We start from the raw sequence: 20,959 nt of genomic DNA, 5'->3' as shown, positions 1-20,959 counted from the left end.
GGGCATTGAGCTGAGTCTCTCACAGACGTGCATGTTCCTGGCCAGGGCTCGTTTGTGCTTTAGGAATGAATCCCCTCGTTTTCCCTGTGGGATATATTTAGAAAATGGAATTTGTGTTGACTTGAGACTTTTCTTTCTTGTGCACAAACCCCAGGTACGGTTTGTGCAAGGGGAGGTTCTGCAGGGTGCTGCTGTGCTGAGCATCCTAGAGATGCGCGAGGCAGCTCTCGGAAGGTTTTAGCTTGATTTCGTTTCACGTTGCTTTCAAGGGTACCTTTTTCCTTTCCAAAACATGAACTCAAAATCCAGGGGGAGGCTTTACGCTTCCTGCTGAGTGGGCATGCAGGGATTTGGGGGTTGTTTGTAAGTATCTAAAGAACAGCTTCTGCAATGAAAGATCATCCATGAAATAAGGAATCGGAGTTAAGAGAAGAGCCAGGAGAAGCTTTTAATCAAAACCATTTGCTTTTCAGGAAAAAAATAACATTTTTACATGGGGAGATGGCCCTTTGTGCCCCCCTGGACCACATTCTGTTCTCCTTTACACTCCTGTAAGTTGGGAACATTCCTAGGAATGTCCAGGGAATTTCCCTGCATTTTTAGTAAAGTCGCTGACAGCAGAATCTGGACCTCTGAGTGGTTTTGATTTTTTTGTTCCAATTTACAGGTTAAACCACATTTAGAGAGCGATGAGCTGAGACATTTCAGTAACTGCTTCTCAGTTGTGAAAGCAGTTTTCAAATGTTAACTAACAGGAACCACCGTTCTTTATATCTGCTCTTGCTCGATAGGTATTTGAAAAGAGTAAAAAATCCCTGACTGACTGAGATACTTGTGTTTCTAAAGGGGGACTGGGAATGAGTGCTAGGAGAATGCTGGGGTTCACTAACTGCAGCTGGAAGTGATTCATGACTTTGGTTTTATTTTCTTGTGTTGCTGCTGCTGCCTTCATGGGGCGACTGCTGCAGCAGTTCGGTTGTTCTTACTCAGGAGGCTGTAATAGTAAACAGGGTCTATGTAATAAGTGCAGTACCATTGGGGTTCAGGAGGATGCTGCTGCTTTTCTGTGTCATATAGTGGAAAAAAGAAGGGTTAGCGCAGGGGCTGCAGTGATGGGAAAATCGGGCTGATGTTTAATAAGCCAAGCTTGTATCTGTGTGTGTAATGAAGGTAGTTTGTAAGTGTTTTATGCTTATAAATACATAAATATTGGGTGACTGCTCAGGATTCCTACGTATGCAATACAATGCCTTAAGAAGAGGAAATCAAAAGCAATGTGGCTTAGTTGAAACAAAGGGAAGGCGATTCCAAAGGAGGGAAAAAACAGCTGAACAAAAGCAGAATGTGCAGCCCCATCCCAGGGCCACGCGAGGCCAAACTTGTCCCTGTTGTGTCCTCTGCATCAGCAGTGAGCACAGATCTCTGTGTGTCAGTGCCGGGGTGCTGCTGGAGTTCACTGTTCGCAGGATGAGATCGTAAAGCAACTGCTCTTGAGCTCATTGGGGTTGTCCGTGTGTCCCTCCATCCTGCTGCACTTGGTGGGGCTGTGTTTTGATCTCAGGACACGCTGCAGTTGTTTGCTCCGGTCGCTAATGCTCTTTATTCCCGCAAGTACAAACGTGGTGCCGCAGGGAAGCGGAGATACATGGGAGACGTAACTCAGGCGGCAGGTAAACAGAGCTGGTTCTGATGAAGGATGCCTAAATAATGAGGTAATGCCGGGCTCCCACCGCACTTGTTTCATCTCCGTCTCCTGCCCTCACCCTGCAGACACCCCACAGCCCCCAGCTTCTGCTCAGGGATGTGCAGCTTCGGTTCGGCTGCGAGCGCAGCCTCGGCGTGGTGCCATGAGCCGCGGCTCTGTGCTAGCCCTGCTGCTGTAATCGCACCCGCCGCTTGCTGAGCGCTGCAAACTGTTGCAGCCACAGCCAGGATGCTGCTGCACCAGTTTGCATCCACAGGCACGGCACAAATCCCGGTATCGAGCCCCGATGGGAAGAGGATTCCTCTGGGTATTTTTACTTTCCATTTTCCCTTCTTTCTTAGCACCGCGTGCCCAGAATAACTTGATAAAAACCAAGCAGTGTGCTATTTCCAGTCGCTTGGGAGGGCACTGCCCAAACCCCACTTGGATTTTTAACTCTTTTGTGTTAAATAAACACAACTAATATTAGGAAAGGTGCCCCTTTTGTTGTGACAAATAAGACGTGATGTTTTTGTATGAGCATCAGTGGTTTGTGCATGTAAATGTTCTGATGGAGTAGGAAATGTGATGGGTTTTGGTGCACAACAAATAACAAAAGGCAAAGGAAATGCGGCAGCACTTGTAACGAGTTCAGACCATCCGTAGCACGATGGCAAGATGAAGTTAATTATTATAATGAAATGTTTGATGAAATTAATGTGACTCCAGCAGAACCCAACTTTTCCCTAATGATTAACGAGGCTTGCTCCGTGTTTCTGGAAGGGCTGTAACAGACACGGGCTCCTGCACAAGGAGCTACTTTGTTCTGGGAGGCGGAGGGGCTCGCCGTGGCTCATGCTTACAATCCTGGAGGATTTTTTTCCAGTGTAGAAGTTGAGAATGGATCGAGGAGCTGGGTGAACCTCTCAGACCATGGCTGTGCTCTGCTGGCCTGGGTGGGGGTCACCACCTGAACGAGAAGTGTCTGTTAGTGCCTATTGTGAGCTCTTTTTACTCCTTGCTAGCTGCAAGTGTTGGCACAGGGCGAGTTGTTTTTCCGAGTCGAGCCCCAAACTCTGTGCTCATTCCTGGTCTGTCTTTTGGTTTTGGTTTTGGTTTGCCGTTCAACTCGGTGTGATTTGGTCCTGGGAAGACCTTTTCTTGTTGAACGTGCAGGCGGGAAGGAGAGTTGAAGTGCAAATGAAAAGAATAATGGGAAAAGGGAGAGGTTTGTGCCACTTGGATAGTTCGCAGCGAACTGATGGATCCGATCCATGTCTCACAGAGAAGTGTGGTCTCGGAGCTATGTTCACCTCCTCACATCTGTGCTTGAGCATGGATCTGCCTGTCAGTTCTGTATGGGACTGCTCAGCTGAGCATCTCGATGTGCTGTACAGTGAGAAATCCTTCCGTGCTCAGCTCCTTCAGCTGCCCGAGCCCGCGTTCCCTGGTTGTACACCTCCAGGATGGCATGCGGGCGTCTGTTCAATGGGAGGATTGGTTACAGACCAGTACAAAACAGTGCTGACAGTTCTGACCAGGGTTGTGCGAGGGCAGGGATGGGCTGGGGGAGTTAAAGTCACAAGCAGTGATTTAATTACTCAACTTAAGCATTCGGCCTCTGCCGCGCTTCCAGACTGCATCAGGGACTTCCCGGCCTCTCCTGGGGGTCGGTTTGTGGAGCAGAGCTCGCGTGTCAGCGGCCGTGCAGGTGAAGCGGCGGGGAGCGGAGAACAGAACCGGGAGAGCCCGTGCGGAGCTCGCCTTCCCCGCGGACCGTGCTGAAAAGTAGGGGCCGGGGGACCGGCGTTGGTGCCGACTGTCGCGATATCGGCCCCGTCGGCGGGCGGAGCCTGCCCCCTGCTGGGGCGGGCGGGGGCCGCGCCGGGCTGGGCTCGGTGTGCGGGTCCCGGCTCCCGCCGCGGGCAGCGGTTCCCCGGGCGGCGGCGGCGGCGAGCGCGGCTGGGTCTGTACCGGGGCGGGAGGAGGAGGGAGCGCGGGGAGCGGCGGCCGTCACCGCCGCGTCGGGGCGGGCGGCAGCGCGGGGCCGCGGGCGGGCGGCGGAGCTGCGGGGAAGCGAGCGGGGCCGGGGGGGCACCTGCTGCTGGCCGGGCCGGGTCCGCGGGACGCGGGGAGGGAGCGGGCATCGCGGCCGCTCCGAGGGGCTCAGCGTCCCTGTTCCCGGTAGAGGCGGACTGGAGGAGACGGAGCGATGGGTGACGGAGGGGCAAGCCGCGGCTGATGTCCTGCGAAGGGGCGCCGCTATTAAAACTTGGCCGTGGGTAACCATCACCAGCAGTGCTGTTGGTAGAAGAGGACGGGGTCCAGCGTGCTCCCCAGATTAGGAAACACACGGAATGCGCTGAGTCCCTTGGATTTCACGGAGCTCTGATCCTCCTCTTTGCCAGTCTCCCAAACTCCCATCCTGCTCCCGACTTCCTTCAGCTGCTGTTCGTTGCAGCGTTGGGTGAAGGGGATTTCCTTCTCCTTGTAATACTTTTTAAGTGATGCATCCTTGGGGTTTGAGGGTTCTTGCTGGTTCAGGAAGCCTCTGTGAGCCCAAGTGTCCTTTAAGCCCTGTCCTGCCCATATTAAAGAGCCAGTGCATGTTTCCCATTCTTGGTTTTACGTCATGTAACAAGGCAGGTATGGCCAGGAGCAGTGTGGAGCTTCGTACCTTCCAGAAGGCCCAGGTTCTGTGGTCAGATGGAGCTCTGAATGGGGTAACTGCTCACCTGGAGCAGCTCAGGACTTGGCTTTAGGGCTCAGACCCTCAGGCTCTAAGTGAGAGTAACCTACAACATAATTCTGTGGAGATACACTAATTCAGGTCTCTAATCATCAGGCCAGAGAAGCATCAATTCCATCTGTTTAATCTTCCCTCTAACAAATACATGGAGCTTACAGGAGGTAGGGAAAACAATGGGAAGATGTTGTGTGATTTGAAGGAGGGAGGCTGTTACCCTAAATACAACATTACTGTCCAAGCTGCATGAACCACTGACACACGGAGAATGGGATAAAGGCAGAGGAAAAGAGCTCTGAGTAGCAGTTACCACAGAACTCAAGTGAGAGCCTCCCCAGTCAGCTGGGATGATTTGAGTTATGGGTTAAAATGTGAAATGCAAGTCTTTGCACATTTAACGTGTCTCTCAATTTCTGTTTCTGATTCCCAGATCTATTATAAAGTTATTAAAGAAATTGAGCCAGGAGAAGAGCTCTTGGTGTATTTGAAGGAAGGTGGTTATTCACTTGGGAACATGGCGCCCAGCATGGAAGGTAAGGCCTCCTTTTGCCAGACAGGACTTTCTGCACCTCTCACCAGCACACCTGGAATGTTGGGATCCTCACTCGGTGCTGAACTGGGACAAAGCCCCGCTCCAGGACCTGCCCTTCCTGTCACTGTTAATGTGTTGTGCTCAATTTCACTCTCAGTCAAAGACAGCCAGTTCTGTCAACCTCGAGGCATGCAACAGATTAATTTGCTGCTTCTCTTTGTGGAACACTGTGATTTGGAATATGACTGGAGGTGCCTTTTGAATCCCCAGTGTCCCCATATTTCTTTGGGTGTAATGAAAATGGTTCAAACCATCCCAAGGCTTACGGAATGCTGGTCTCTGGTGCTTCAGATTACGTGGAAAAGGAGGATCTGGGCAGAGGATTGAAGACTCATTGCTAGAGAATTATTATTGCTATAATACAGACACCTCTGAAACCCTGAAAGTGAGTGCTTTTCTCAACAATGTAGAAGGAACAGGACTTCTCTCAAATGAAGAGATGATGAGGGTGTATGACTTGTCTTCCATTCATTCCTCAACTGCAGAGCCTGTTGCAGGCTTCACATTATTATTTATGACTAATTTCTATCCACATGTTCTCTACCAGCTGTTTTTAAACCATGAGTTGGAAACACTGTTCTACGTAATGAATCACTGCAATTTCACTCGTCTCACCTGGGCATCCTGCAGTACATCTGTGTTCCTTCACCTCTATCTCTGCATAATTTTCAGATTCACATTTGTGGTGGAACTCTTTAAGGGTGTAAGCTATTAGCTGCGATATTCCTGCAGAGGTGGGTGGTTTGAGGGTTGGTGCTGCTGAAAGCTCTGTTGCTGAAGGTCCAGGGCTGAAGTGATGTCAAGTTTGGGATTCTTTTTTTAGCCTTCTTCCCCCCGAAGTTAATCATTTTCTTGAGACCAACACACAGAGATGAGTAATTTCTGTTTCCAGTGAGGGAGTAGCAGGGACCTTTGCTTTGATATCAGGGAGAAACCAGCAGGAAAACCCACCACTGTTTTGCATTTCAGTTTCTAATAAGCTTTTATTTGAAAGAGCAGAAAGTGCTCCTTGTTTTCCACCTTTGTCCCTGTGTAACATCTATCTGTGTCTTCCTGGCAGTGCCTAGTGCTTTTGCTGCATAATTGCTTTCAAATCTAATAGGCCAACATTAAATATTTGACTTCTTACCACTTTCTGCTTTGAGCCTGTGCTATCTCCCCGCTGCCTCCCTCGCACCCCCATCTCCAGCCTGAATTAACACGAAAGAAAATGCAAAATTGCTCAGCACAAAGATAATTATCATAAAAATCTTTTCTCCAAACCCCAGCCAAACACAGCAGACCCCTTATCACTGCAGGAATTTTGAGTAGGGCACTTGAACTCCTTTGAGATTCAAGTCTGGTAGATTAGCATGTAGATGCCACATAATTGTGTTCCCCTTGGTTTCTCTGAAAGCTATTAGGCACTGATTTATTTTTCTGCTACATTCCTGCTTTGTCCTGAGTGTTACTGATGGAACTCCAGATAGGCACATAGAACTGGGGATCTGACAAACAAGACGTGGGGAGCAGGCAGCAATTTTTGTATAACTGGATTTTCCTTTTCTTTGTATCCCCTTCTCCCTGTAAGGTACCGGAGTCGGAACCTGCTTTTGAAGGGCACTGTTGTTGTTTGCGGTGCTTAAGGAAAGAAGGGAACTTCAATGAGAACTTCTTTTGAAGGGCAGTATTTTTATTTTTGGTGCTTAAAGAAGGAAAAAAAAGCCCTCAGTAAACCTGAGCTCTACAAACTGTGTCTGATGCAGGGGCACACAGTCCGTTCCAGGACTCCTTCGCCGAGTCCTGGGCCTCCTTCCTTCCTTAGGTTTTGTTTTTGCAGGGTGATGGTCTGGCCCTTAGTGTGCAGGTCAGTTCCGTTCCCTGCAGCACTGTTTATTGAGGTCTGATCTCCACTATTCTAAAGTTCAGAAGTGGGAATGCCAGGGGAAGGGGTGTTGGACATTGATGTGATATAATCAGCCGCTCTACCAGCCAGTCAGTTCTTCCTCTGCTTAACCTGAGCACCAAAATAGCGTTTGCAACATGAATGACATGTGGCTACAAGGCTTTTAATGGTATTTTTGCCTGTTCTCTAATTCTTCTCAGTAAAAATTTCTTTTTCCAAGCCCAAATATTCTGAAACACGTAAATTTCTTTCCCTATAATCCATCTTCTCCATCTATGAAGAAGCTGTTGTTTTGGGGGATGGAAGAGGAACGTTGTTGGTGCTCAAGCCTGCACAGAATACACAGGGTTTCTCAGTTTAGTGATATGCAAGAGCTGTAAGATGTGTGTGGCTCTGAAAGCAGGCAAGTGCAAAACGCTGTGACAGTTATTACTGAGGCTGTCAGTGTATTTGTCTGCTCTAATCTGATAGAAAGGACAAAAATACATTATTCTCGTTGGTAACAACAGGTTGTATGCTCTGGGAGGGGATGCTTGTGAGTCCATCTGCAGCCAGGTGTGCAGTAAATTATGCTCAGTGGCTGCTTTTCCAAACTCAAAGTGGATTTGTGGTTTCTAGAGGATAGTTTGGGCCAAGCAAGATCCAGTTAATCCTGTAGATCTCAGACTGCAGTGGGAAGTGTTGAGTGCAGATCTGCAGGAGGTATCGGGATGTGTTTTCTGGGGAGTCAAACAAAAACAAGGAAAAAAAGCCCTGTTTCCTCCATTCCAGGTTTTCAGGTCTGAGGAATTGCCAGCTGGAGCTGGAGACATGCTGGGAGTTTCATAGGAGCTTCTCAGGAAGGACTTCCCAGGCTGGGGGGCTTTTGGTTGCCTCTACAGAGAAGCTTCTTGTGTCGAGGCATCGCTGTGTTAGGAAGGAGCAAAGAGGGGAAACAGTCAGCTCGTGGGTGAATTCTGAGGCAGGCAGACCCCGCGCCAGGGCAGCTCCACGTTAGCTGGAGTCAGCGAGGGATTTATCCTGTTCCTCCACAGTTCAGTGGCTGCATGAGTCAGATGAACTTCTGTCCCATGTACCAAAAGTGGGGTCATGGCTGTTGCTGCCAGTGACTGTGAGGGCAGCCTGACGTCTGAGGCTCTGAAACCCCAGCGCTGTAGCAGAGAAGCACTTGTTCTGGAGCTGATGTGCTTCACTGATGATGAGTGATGCAGGAGGAGATCGCTGCCTCAGCCCATGCGGTGCATGTGCTCCAACACTTGATGCCGTCAGGCTTCTCTCTTCTTACCCTAAATATGGATGTATGGAGAGAAAAGAGGTGCCTAAATACACCGAAACCCAGCCCTCACCCCTCCCGTGCTGCTCTCACGCTGGGAATGATTTGGGTTCATAAACACATGTAGATGAAATGTTACATTCTGCCAGGTAACTGCTGTTACAAGTCAAATGCAGTAACAAGACATACCATGATACTGCACATCCTTTTTCTTCTTTTTCCTCATTAAAAAGTAATTTGGATTATTTTAATGATAGGTTATACACAGTCTCTCGATGCCGCTGGGTGGTTCTTTATATCTTGATTTCCAGGTTTCCTGCCCCAGGGACATAAAACACATGAGATGCATACTGGTGTACTGCTCTACAAAGTGCTAGTAAACAGAGTTTCTCTAAGGTGTAGAGCAGAGCGTGACCCATTTCATTGTGAGGCTGCTGATAGCAATTTCAGAGTATATGATCTGTCAAAACGTCTTGAAATGGGTAAGATGTGGGTATTTTCTTCCCTTAGTTCTTGTTTTTTAGTCAAGATCCCTTCCCACCCCTACAGGAAAATGTGGACCTGATGGAGTTTATTCCTTTTACATCCCTCTCTTCTGCAGGTCAGGAAATCCCGAAGCACCTCTGTATTCATTCCATGTGTAAATGGGGTGCAGTGGCAGCAGACACGCTGCTTGGATGAAGAGCCAGGCTCTGCTGCTTGGGTCGTGGTGCTCTTTTCTCCTTCAGCTGTGTGTGACTGCTCCCAGCTCGTGGGCATGTCGCTACTTCCCGTGTAGGTGTGGACCACTTTGGGTTTCATCTGCCTACGTAGCCCCGCTGTGGCAGCTGGAGGGATCTGGTCTGAGTCACCGCAGCAGCACGTTGCAGGCTCCCTGGCGTGCAGGGGCACGGGGTGAAAACCACAGGGTCTGAGCAGGCTGTGTCGAGAGAAGCAGCAAAGGGAAAGCAGTGCCCACGTGCAGGTGGGAAGCGCCTGTCTGCGGGTGATGCTGCCTTGTGCTGTGGCAGCCTTTTAACAGAATTAACCCTGATTTATATAAAACACAATTTCAGGCCTTAAAGCACAGCGGGAGTGGTTGTGATTGTGCAGAACTGGGCAAACCAAGGGTTCCCTGAAAGGTTGTCTGCTCTGAAAACGGCTCCAGGCAGAGATCGGCCCCATCACCCCCTTGCCCGCAGAGCAGCAGGGATGGATCAGATCCATCACAGCGCTGGCTTTTGGCTGCATCCCTGAGAATCTTTCCACTCTTCCCTTGAGCTCATGCATTTTGCCACAAGCTTTTCTTTCGGAAGTCATCAGGAAAAGGGAGCAACACTTGGTACGAAGGAAGCAGAGCCCGGGGTGCAGAGGAAGAGGGTGAGGAGGGCAGGGCACTGCGGCAGGTCGCTGGGAAGCTGCTGTTCCAGGCTGGAGGAACCCGGAGTTATCCCCACTCCCTCGCAGAGATTGTTCTCCTGGAAAATTTACAGCTCCGAGCCGCTTGTTTGGCTTGGCACTGTGGTCAGGATGCTGCCTTGTAAACTTAATAATAGCTGCCCTCTTTTTAATTTGTTTGACCTTGACTGCAGTAATTTATTATGTGCATTACATCTTTCTCTTTTTTTTTTTTAAGACAAAAAAAGGCAAAAACAGCAAAGCATTAAAGGCAATACAGCAAAGCATTAAAGCATTTGGCTGCCTTTGCTTTCCTCCGTGGAGCTCTGGTGTGGAGCTCCTCGGGTTCAGTGGCTCACTGTGCTCTGCAGTTATGCTGGCTGAGTCAAGGGGATAACACTAGAAAGACATTGTCTTAGAAAGGAGCTTCCCCAGGTCTGTGCTGGGGCAATTTGCTTCTCCAGTATCTGTCTGCAGGAGCAGGGTTTGTTCCTTTTCTCCCCTGGTGGCCACTCCTGACGAAAAGCTTGCTCCTATTTCCCCCAAAACCTCATTGCAAACAAACACAATACTCCAGAACTGCCCTTGGTTTTGGTGTATCTACTAGTTCTTGTAGGTCTCAGTGTCTCAGCAGAGGCCAGGACACAAAGAACACGAGATCTCTCCTGTTAGGTGATTGATGTTTTTCTCTTAATGCTCATTGTGCTGGCCCAGCCTGCCTGGCTTTCTCTCCCCTCTCACTTGCAGCCCTCTCTGTTCGATAGATGCTCACTTCTCTTCACAGGCTCAGTGTCGGGTGCAATAATGAGACTTGCTTGAACTTCCTGACGCTCAAGTCAAAAGCATTTTGTGTGTGTGTTGCAGAAGAGCACTCGTTCCGCTGCGAGGACTGCGATGAACTGTTCCAGTCCAAGCTCGACCTGCGGCGCCACAAGAAGTACGCCTGCAGCGCTGTCAGCTCCCTCTACGAGAGCCTGAGTGACGAGATCAAGCAGGAAGGTCTTGGCGATGGACAGGTCTATGAGTGCAAAGACTGCGAGAGGATGTTCCCCAATAAATACAGGTACCACACAGCTGCCAGACCCTCCCCTGCCTGCCGCTCTCGGTGCCTCCTGTGCGGTCCATCTGGTGATGGGAAATGCAGGACAAGGCAGGAGCGGGGTGGCTCAGACCTTTCCACTGTCCATAGGGTTAAGGAATCCTGGTTTCAGGATCCTTCAATGTCATTCACTATTGGACAGCACTTTATTTCCCCTTGGTTTCATCAGCTGTGATGCTTTTCATTGCTCCTTGGCACAAGCATCTGCAGATCATTGGCACTGTAAAGCTTCAAGGGTTGTTCTCTGAATTCCCACTGTCAGGGCTGTGACAGGTTGAGAGACCCCGTTAGCATCTGTGCAGCTCCCATGTGAGCTGCTTCTGAGGGGTAACATGTTCTGCCAATATTTGTGTGAGCACTTCTTTTATATCTAATTCTGGTCATTTGACATCAGTGGGTATAAAGAGGTGTTATTACACTGAGAGCTCTTCACGTGGTGATGACTCCTCTGCAGAAGCAATTAAAAACCCCTATTCCAATCAATTTTTCAGTGGTTTTTTGATAAGGAAAAGGTTCATGTAAAGATTTTATATTCACCAAGTGTTCTTGTAATAGAAATGTGCAGAGAGAGAAGATGGGATGTTCCCCAGCTCGTTTTATTTGCAGTAATTATTCAGTTATTATTCTAAGACAACTCTAAACAAGATGGAATTAATTTCTAAAAGGAAGAATTCTTATACCCAATAAAGCTTTAATTGATCTTGTGCCTCCTCCAAGCATAATGTGATAGTGATCCCATACGGCTTTAAAGCAGGGACCTTTGAGATTTCTGATCCATTTCCAACCTGAGACTCAAATGGTTAAATATTAGGAGCCAGTTTTAAGAACTTGCGGGGGTTTTAAATCCTTTTAGGCTTACGTTTATTTGCATTTTAAGTCTTTCTTTAACCCCTGAGCTGTGTTTTCAAGGTTTTCCCCACAACGTAAGGACTCAAGTTTGCCCTGTTACCAGGGCTGAAGTTCTCACTTGCTTCAGTTGAGTTCTTAGATGAACAAACACCACACGCAGCAAGAGTTGTTATAATGTGAGAACTGGCAATCCTTATGTCATAAAAAGAGCTTTAAGCCAGTATAAGACCTGTTTCATTTCAGTTACAGGTATAAAAAGGTGATGTTCACCGGCATCAGTCATTTTGAGCTTAATTACGTTGTTACTTTCAGATCTTTTATCTAGGTAAGTGAAGGGAAAAAAACTCTTTTAAAACCGTAGAGAAAGGTGAAACATAAAGAACATTCCAGTGGTTTATCTGTCCTGAACAGAGCTTGGCTCTTGGCTGGGTTGTGGGCACTGTAAAGGTAGTAACAGATACTGCCTGCCAGTGATACCTGTGCAGTGGGTCTGTTGGCACAGTTGCATGTCTGTATTCCTCACCTCATGTTTCTACCTTGGCCACTTCTAATCAGACACCAGGAGGCTGCAATTCCCTTTGTTATTTTTACCTGATGAGAAGAGGAAGCTGCCTTTAAATGTTTAAAATATTCATGATTTTAGTAGAAATTCTTATTCTTTGGCCTCTCTGACAGTGATAGAAACTTTTCCCTCTTCAGCTTCCAGCACTCTGGAGCTTTTATGTTCATTTAGGAAAGACCCTTTTGAAATGTATGTGTCTCCTCTTTGTGCCATCTGTGTGCTTCCTGGCTCCCCTTGGCTTGGAGTAGACCCAAAACTGGGTCCTTTTTGCAGGGGTTAAGAGGAGCAGAAAAATTGGAAATCCCTTTTCTCCTTTAGTGATTACTTACCTCTGGGAGTAAAGGTGTTCACAGTTGTCTGCTGAAGCTTCTTCTGGGTGTTCAAATGATGAGGCTGAGCTCAGGCCCGCAGTGCCCTTGATTTTCTTGGATAGAGCCCTTTTTAAGCTGTTGCCAATTGCACTGAGGTGATCGGGGATGCTCCAGGTTCCTCGCCACAGACCTGTACGCTTGGAAAACGTTAGGGAATGTGGGGTTGGGATTTTCTTAAGCAAGTAATAGAAGGTTCATACTGGTTTTGACAGGGGAAGGATAGAGCGAGCACCATCACCATCGGCCTGATGGATTTAGTGGAGCTGGGAGAGAGTGTGCGCATCTATCCCTCCCCATCAATCTGGCTGCATTTTGTGTACTCAGAAAGCCACTAAAACACTGAATATATCCAGGCTGTGTTCCTAGATGGCCTTATAATTTTTCAGAAGTTAATATAGATCAAATCAAGAGTGCCACTGGGGAACTGAAATTGAGCATTTAGCAGCTGACTAAATAAATAAATGTTTTGCTAATCCCAGTAGGTACTTGCCTCTAAACAGCATATTAGTTTGTCCATATTTGCTCTAAATAAACTCATAAATCACAGTTAGCAGGAGCATATTTTTGTGTATGTATATGAAAGGTATAGATTTCTTTGTATGGGTGAAAAAATCTGTAGCGTTAAGGACATAATTTCTTTAGCAAAATGAATATTGCTTCTTTAAAATGAGTGGATTGGCAGTTTAGAAGGGGCATGTTCATGAATATTAACTACCTCATTTGGAGGAAGAGGCGGTCCTTCAAGGGAGTAGCAGGCTGGTGGCTGCTTAGATTTGTATGTAGAGCTGCAGTCCCCCCAAGGCCGCTTGTGATGGAGACAGCTTCTACATGGTTGCCCCTGAGTGCCAGAAAATGCCCTCGGGGCACAATGATGTCCATGCAATTGGTCTTTACGCTGGGAATTTCAGAGGACCGGTGTCATGCCCATTCTGCTCCACCTTAGGCAGGTCCCACTGGAGAGGCCAGTCCAAAGATGCTATCCAAAGACAGTCAGAACAGTGTGTTCCTGAGGACAGGACAAGGCTAATTCCTGGGTTTCCATATCCCTCAGGCTCCATGGCTAACCTGCTCTGAGGTTGTCCTTCATTTAATGAAGAGTGGCAGGATTTTCCAGTAGTGCTTAGTTTAATGTTCCTATAAAAATACAGCCATGCTTTAAAGTTCCATAGGAACGGTTTAATATCGATCTGTGGGGATTCCAGGCAGGAGCAGATTTCACAGCAGTTTGTCCTCCATCCGAACTCGCGGTAAGGACGGGCACTTGTAACTCCTGTTAAACTGGGGTGAAGGATGTGGATTCTCCTGCTTGGTTTCTCAGGGCAGGCCTGGGAGCTGTGGGATGGCTCGGTATGTTTTACATCACTTGGTCTTCAATACAGCGGACCCCGGTGCTCTCTGTGTGCCCTGGTATCACCAGCAGGGTGTCACACTGGGTCTGGGGCTCGGAGAGTACCATGGGCCAATCCATGGGGTTGGTACTTTGGAATCGGAGCACCCCTGTGCTCCTCTGCAGGGCCATCCCTGCCGTGGCCCCGTGCCAGCAGCCGCTCTGGTTTGCCATCATCCTCCAGGTTAGGGAGAAGCTGCCAGTTGGCAGAGGTTGAAATTGCCGAGTTAAGTAATCAAAGATGTCTGACATTTAGAAGTGAAATGTGTTTGCACCTTATCACGTTTCTCTCCAACGTTAAGTTGCTGTGTTCTGGGAAGCTGTGGGCTTTGTGCCCACCAGAATGGCAATGTGATAGCCTCAGCAGCAACAGCTAATATCTTGTCTTTCCCTGAGGGGATGCCATAGAGACCTTGGTCACAAAGTGCTCATTTTTCCCTCCAGGAACCTGCAGGGTCAGGTCTGGTTTTACCTTCCTTTTCCCCCTTGTAAATGGACTCGGGTATTTAATAAGAAATACCATAAAACACAGCGACATTCTGAGGCAGAATAGGGCAGCTTCCATCTGTGAAATGAATGCCAAGAAAACAAAGGAGAGGCTATTTGTGTGTCACTGCCCCTCTCATGGTCCATGCGCTGCTCAGCTCCTTTTCACAAAGGTTGGTTCTGGAATCCCCCCCATACCCCATGGGTCTGCACTGGTTTCTCTGTCATCATCTATGCTGGGTTCAGATCTCCCTGATATGGGGCAGTAGGCCTGTAGCAGTGTCCACCTCCCATGTGTGTCCAGTCCATGCCTGCCATTGAGGTCAGCCTGTCTCTTTGTTCCCCAGCCTGGAGCAGCACATGGTAATCCACACTGAGGAGAGGGAGTACAAGTGTGACCAGTGTCCCAAGGCTTTCAACTGGAAATCCAACCTGATTCGGCACCAAATGTCTCACGACAGTGGGAAACGGTTTGAATGTGAAAACTGCGTTAAGGTACGGTGCAGAACGTGGTGATGGGGGCAGCTTTGCCTGGGCGAGGGTGCTGGGAGCAGGGTAAAGGGGTCTGGAGGACAGGTGACACACGCGGGCATGGTTTGGTGGCCTGGCATGGTGGGGCGATGCAGGGTGAGTGGTGCGCCCAGCCAGCATCTCTGTTGGGATGTGGAGCTCAGCCTTGCCATGAGCAGCTCACCTTGGCCTTTTCCCAGAGTGTCTGCAGGGATGGGGGTGAGCTCTGTGCAGGGCAGATGGTGAGCCCAGCACACGTCAGAGGGTGCATGGGCAGCTCAGCGCGGCTCAGGTTCCTCACCGTTTGCAGCGGGAGGTGAATTCCCTGCACACCTCATGCCAGGATCCGTGGTGACAAGCCCCAAAATGCATCCAGGCTGTCACACAGACGCTCCTCTCCCCACACTTGGGTTCCCTCCTCTCACAGCCTTTCCTCTTGCAGGTATTCACCGACCCCAGCAACCTCCAGCGGCACATCCGCTCCCAGCACGTGGGTGCGCGGGCTCACGCCTGCCCGGACTGCGGCAAGACCTTCGCCACCTCCTCTGGCCTCAAACAGCACAAGCACATTCACAGCACTGTCAAACCTTTCATATGTAAGTTGTCACGGCCATCACAGAGCTCTGCCTTGGGCTGTAATTGCACGTATCCTGCAGGGCCCCCCAGTACTCGCTGTCCCTCTGTGAGCAGCCGCGGTAATTTTATAGGTCAGAGCACAAGATGAAATTCCGCAGTGATTTCCCCCCCCCTTCTCTTTTTTTCCCTGTTTTTTCAGTAAACATTGGTGGCAGTTTCTGACTTTTTGACAAGTTAAAAGCTGAGTCTCGCAGCGGTCCTGGCGATGCCATTTTCTTGTATCTTTTTCTTTCTCTCCTCTTTTTTTTGGCCTTAATCATTCCTGAATGCTCGTGTCGGTGACATAAATACAGAGCTGACACAGCTGGATCGAAATGTTGTGCAGGGGTGCCTCAAAGGATGTGGAATAGTCACAGGGACAGCAAGGTGTTCTTTAAAAAGAGGGGTTTTTTTCTTTCCTTATTTACTGCATCTTTCATCTGGATAACGCTTGAAAGCCAAATAAATAGCAGATTAACGGTGTCCTTAGCGCGCTCTTTCATGGGTTGTTTCCAATAGGGCATTTTCCCTCGGGAGCCATCCGTCTCCTTCGCTGTCATTCTCAGGCTTGTGTATTTTTTTAATTGACACAGCACCTATTGGATTTTGATAACTGTGCAGAAAGGTGGATCGTGTCACAACAAAGCCAGGGAAACTTTAGGGACCACTTCCTGACACTTCAAGCGCTGAACGGGATCTGGGTTTGATTCCAGGCTTTGATGTTTCGGTAGGGAAGCCACTGAACCCACTTCTGCCTTTTTTCCCCATTGGTATAATGGGAACAGTATGCAAGGGTATCCTGGGAGAGTCGTTTCATTAATGTGCTCTGAGATAATCAGCTGGGTGTCAGTGGAGGAAGAAAAAATACTCTTATTGCTCGTTTTGATGCAATCTTTCACTTGCTGACGGGCACATGAAAGAGATAATTTGAATCTCATAGCATTGCCGCAGCGAGATGAATGATTTCTTCTCATAATCTCCTCACTCTCACCTCATAAGAATTAGGGAGTTGTCAGTCTAAATCAGTGTGTAAAACAACCGGAGACTGATTCTGCCTAGTTCAGATGTGCCAGGTGGAGTCACATGCGTGAGTATGGAATCCATTAGCAGCTTCAGGATTCGCTGGGAAGTTGTTCCTTCCCGTTCAGTGGATGAAAAGGGTTTTTTTTGGAGGGGGTTGTTTGGGTTTTTCTGATACTATATTTGGCTTTAAAAAGAACCCCAAACCTGTAACTTTATAGCTGCAGAACACAGGACAGCATGAGAGGACATTACTAAATCATTGTAGAACTGGAGACTTAAAAAAATGTGCCAGTTTTCCCTGTTTTACAGTGATGATGTGAGCTCTCGCAGCTATAGCACTTTTCTGCAGAGAATTCTGTGCAGTGTTGGATGTATTTAGCAACTCTTCCTGGGGTGGAAAATGGAAGAGAGGAACCCGATTCCCTTGGAAGACTTTGCATTTGTTATCCTTGGTCTTCTTACTGAGTTTTGCCCTGTGGGAGCAGTGTAACTTCTATTTGGTAGTATTGCAAATACACTGAAAATAACGCAAACACCACAAACACAGTGTTGAGCCAGTGCAAACTGTTACAAGTGCTCACAGTTGTGATACAATCTGCTTAAACAGATCAGCCACTTATTATCTGTGGCTGCGTGTATCTTCTAAACCACCATTTAGCATCCCTTGGCACGCGGCAAGGGAGGTGGTTAAACTTGGAAAGGGGGAATTTTGTTCTGGGAAGGGCAAATATGCAAACATCTTTAAAAGAAATCCTAAATGTGGATCCTAAAGATGTAAGGAAAAAAATGTAGGGAAAGCCGTGCTTGCCTGTATCTGTCAGTAATAGCTGGGAGGGAGGAAGGAGGAAGGAAGGACCACTTCATCACGGAACTGGAGGATGAGGTGTTGGGAGAACTGGCATTTGGGCCTTTGCCTGCCCAGCTCCCAGCAATACACTCTCCCTCTCTTTGTTTCAGTTCCCACATGTACAGCATGGTGATAGCAGCAGTTCCCTGGTGAAGGAAGCATGTTAATTCTCGAAGGAGCACGATTTATTCCTGTGTTGAAGGAGGGATCAGATAATAAAAAGTTACAGTGGTTTGATGTAGAGAGCAGTTTGGGTGGGAGTTTGTTCTTCCTTTGCCCTGGTCCTTCCACAGCAGCCAAGCCTGCAGGTGAAAGGGGTCATAAACATTCACATTTTGAAAGCCTGGTATTTACAGGTCATTAAAGAGAACGCTGATGTTGCCTTAACTTAGCACTGCCAGGGTGTCCCAGTAACTCGGTGAGTACAAGATCTCACCCTGCTTCTCACTGAACGGAGGCCTGGCTGGCAAAGTATTTATAGAACATCCCTGCGGAGTGGTTACTTACTCTTAATGGCATTAAAGAAAGGGTAGGTTTGATTAAATGTGGCAAAGTCATTCCCCTTCAGCCTTCAGTGCTTCCTGCCATGCCAGGACTACAGGGAAAGCGACCAGCTCATGGAAATAGATATTATTATAATGCATTATTACCTCTGTTGAAAATCCCCGCTCAGATTTCTGTAGAGCTGTTTCTGCAGAGATCCTTTGGGAAGGTGGTTTGTGCAGAGGGAATGGTGGTGGTAGGTCTGGGCCTTCAGGTGGGTGAGGGCTGGGCGTTGGATGCAGCGTTGCTTTTGCATCCTCGTCCAGACTTCGTGGGGCTGCCTCTTTACCTGTAGCGAAGATCACAGCGCAGTGAGGCTGAGTCCTGGGCAAGCCTTTAGAGAGGGAGACACGTTCCCACGTCCTTGTAAACTGAAGAGACCAGATGGCCTCATCAGCCTGATTTTATCTGGGGAGAGCTGAAGCAGAACAGCTCAATGGTGGGATGGCTTAGCAGGAGAAATGTGGAGGTGGGTTTCCCAAGGTCTGGTCCGTGTGTAACCTGCCTGTTATCTCTTCTGTCCTTAAGGATGTGAGATTCTGGGGCAGGGTGGAAGGGGCGGGGGATGCTGGGGAATCTCCTGCTGAGCTCCCGCCACGTCCTGTTAATTTCATACGGCTTTTGTTGTTGGTTTCTGTTGACGCTTTAGGTGAGGTCTGTCACAAATCCTACACGCAGTTCTCCAACCTGTGCCGGCACAAGCGGATGCACGCGGACTGTCGCACCCAGATCAAGTGCAAGGACTGCGGCCAGATGTTCAGCACTACCTCCTCCCTCAACAAGCACCGGCGCTTCTGCGAGGGCAAGAACCATTACAGCCCTGGGGGCATTTTTGCCCCTGGCCTGCCCCTCACACCCACTTCCATGATGGACAAATCCAAGCCCTCTCCCAACCTCAATCATGCCAGCCTGGGGTTTAATGATTATTTTCCATCCCGCCCGCACCCGGGGGGTCTTCCATTCTCACCTGCCCCCCCAGCATTCCCTGCCCTCACGCCGGGATTCCCAGGGATTTTCCCACCCTCTCTGTACCCCAGGCCCCCCTTGTTACCACCCACACAACTGCTCAAAAGCCCCCTCAACCACACTCCGGACGCAAAGCTCCCGAGCCCCCTCGGGAACCCAGCACTTCCTCTGATCTCCGCAGTGAGCAACAGCAACCAGGCCGCTTCCGGAGAGGAGAAATGTGAAAGCAGCCTGGAAAACTCCTACCTGGAGAAGCTAAAAGCCAGGAACAGTGACATGTCCGACGGCAGTGACTTTGAGGATGTCAACACAACCACAGGCACAGATCTGGACACCACTACTGGCACTGGTTCCGACCTGGACAGTGATGCAGAGAGTGACAGGGACAAAACGAAAGATAAGAGCAAACAGATGGAGAGCAAGCCAGATTTTGTCAGCAGCTCTGTGTCTGCAAGTTCCACCAACAACACGAGTGAGATCCCTCTCTTCTATTCTCAGCATTCCTTCTTTCCTCCCCCTGAAGAGCACTTGCTGCCTACCACGGGGGCAGCCAATGACTCTATTAAAGCTATCGCCTCCATCGCAGAGAAGTATTTTGGGCCTGGCTTTATGGGGATGCAGGAGAAAAAGATGGGGTCGCTCCCGTATCATTCCATGTTCCCTTTTCAGTTCCTCCCCAACTTCCCCCATTCCCTCTATCCTTTCACGGAGCGGACCCTCAATCACAACTTGCTGGTCAAGGCAGAACCAAAGTCACCCAGGGACCTCCACAAAGTCGGCAGCACCAGCTCAGAGTCACCCTTCGATCTCACCACAAAGCCAAAAGAGATTAAGCCAATCTTGCCGCCACCGAAGGTCCTGCCAGCCCCGTCCTCAGGGGAGGAGCAGCCGCTGGATCTGAGCATCGGCAACCGCATCCGAGCCAGTCAGAACGGAGGCAGAGAGCCACGGAAAAACCACATCTATGGGGAGAGGAAGCTAATGGCAAGTGAAGTCTTACCCAAGATTTCCCAGTCTCAACTGCCTCAGCAGCCATCCCTGCATTATGCTAAGCCATCACCCTTTTTCATGGACCCCATATACAGGTATTAACATACCCTGCCTTAAGCGTTTCCTCTAACGAGCTGGTTTTCTAGCTGTCAGCACCACTTGAGGCAGGTCAGGAATTAGATTGGTCAGAAGGAGCAGTGAAGGTCTGCTCCAGTTGATTGTACTTCTCCTTTATCACAGCACTTTGAATTCTCTGAATCAGAAGGGCTGCATAATGGTGAGGAGTGCTCCTGATCAATATGTACTGAGCACATCCTTATTTTGATAACAAAGGAACTTGACCTATTTAAGGACTCTCCCACGAGCCAACGCTAAGATGGCACTTCTTCTGGAGAGATTCCAGAGGTTTGATTCCATAAGAATGCAGAGTTCAGCTGCCTCGGAGCCTGGGCTCGCATGGCTTGGGAATGAGTCAGGAGCCCTGGGAGCCTGGAAATGCAGCTCTCCCACTGCCTTACTTGATGGCCTTTGTGAGCTGCTTCACCTTTCTTCCTCCTCACCCCCCTTTTTCTCTCTAATTCCTGTTCTTAGAGTTTTCCAGTTCGTAGGAATTGCTGCTGTGGACCAGCCTTCTGAAGCGTTTTTAGGTCTGGGGTAACGTGTGCTATGTAAATACGTGGTAGCATGTTATTACCTGCATCCCTCCCATATACACTGCTTGCAGACTCAATCTGTCTTAGAAGATAACAAGGGGTTTCGAGTTCCACTTGAAGCTGCTGGGTTTTGAGGAAGGCCCCATGCATTAGGTCATGCCTAGAATAAGCTGAGCATGGAAGTCATGCACAGAACAGATGGGATGAAGTTACCCAACTGCCAGTTCAGCTTCCAGAAGGAATGAATTCAGAAGAAGGTGTAAAGGGAAGACTTGAGCCTTCTGTTGGTTCAGTGCTTTTTGTAAAACCTGTGTCTAAAGGAAAATTGGTTTAAATTAGATTAGTTTAAGCTTTACAGTGAGGGTACCAGCAAGTTTGTGTATTGCCCATCTGGGCCCTGGCACTACCTTGGTTATCCTTCTGCTACAGATGAGCTGTGTTTGTCACGCAGCAAATACCATTTGCTTCTTTTTAGCAAAAGAGGTACCCTGACCTACTTTG

General features: G+C 48.8%; 1 protein-coding gene across 8 annotated transcripts in view; it reads left to right on the top strand.

The window, feature by feature from the left end:
* PRDM16 (PR/SET domain 16) overlaps positions 1 to 20,959 on the top strand; it is a 273,952-nt gene that overhangs the window by 232,820 nt on the left and 20,173 nt on the right. For all 8 annotated transcript variants that reach the window (XM_061450426.1, XM_061450425.1, XM_061450428.1 and 5 more), the window contains 5 exons: positions 4,861 to 4,963; positions 10,422 to 10,620; positions 14,659 to 14,806; positions 15,264 to 15,417; positions 18,499 to 19,900. In XM_061450426.1, the coding sequence (XP_061306410.1) occupies positions 4,861 to 4,963; positions 10,422 to 10,620; positions 14,659 to 14,806; positions 15,264 to 15,417; positions 18,499 to 19,900 (2,006 nt within the window). The remainder of the gene's footprint in view (positions 1 to 4,860; positions 4,964 to 10,421; positions 10,621 to 14,658; positions 14,807 to 15,263; positions 15,418 to 18,498; positions 19,901 to 20,959) is intronic.

The sequence above is a fragment of the Pezoporus flaviventris genome, unplaced genomic scaffold (assembly GCF_033815535.1).
Source record: "Pezoporus flaviventris isolate CSIRO_AGI_PZ_B2104156 unplaced genomic scaffold, CSIRO_AGI_Pfla_v1 ptg000009l, whole genome shotgun sequence".
Classification (NCBI taxonomy): domain Eukaryota; kingdom Metazoa; phylum Chordata; class Aves; order Psittaciformes; family Psittacidae; genus Pezoporus; species Pezoporus flaviventris.
Note: the sequence above shows the minus strand (reverse complement) of the source record. Positions and strands in the feature narration are given on the sequence as shown.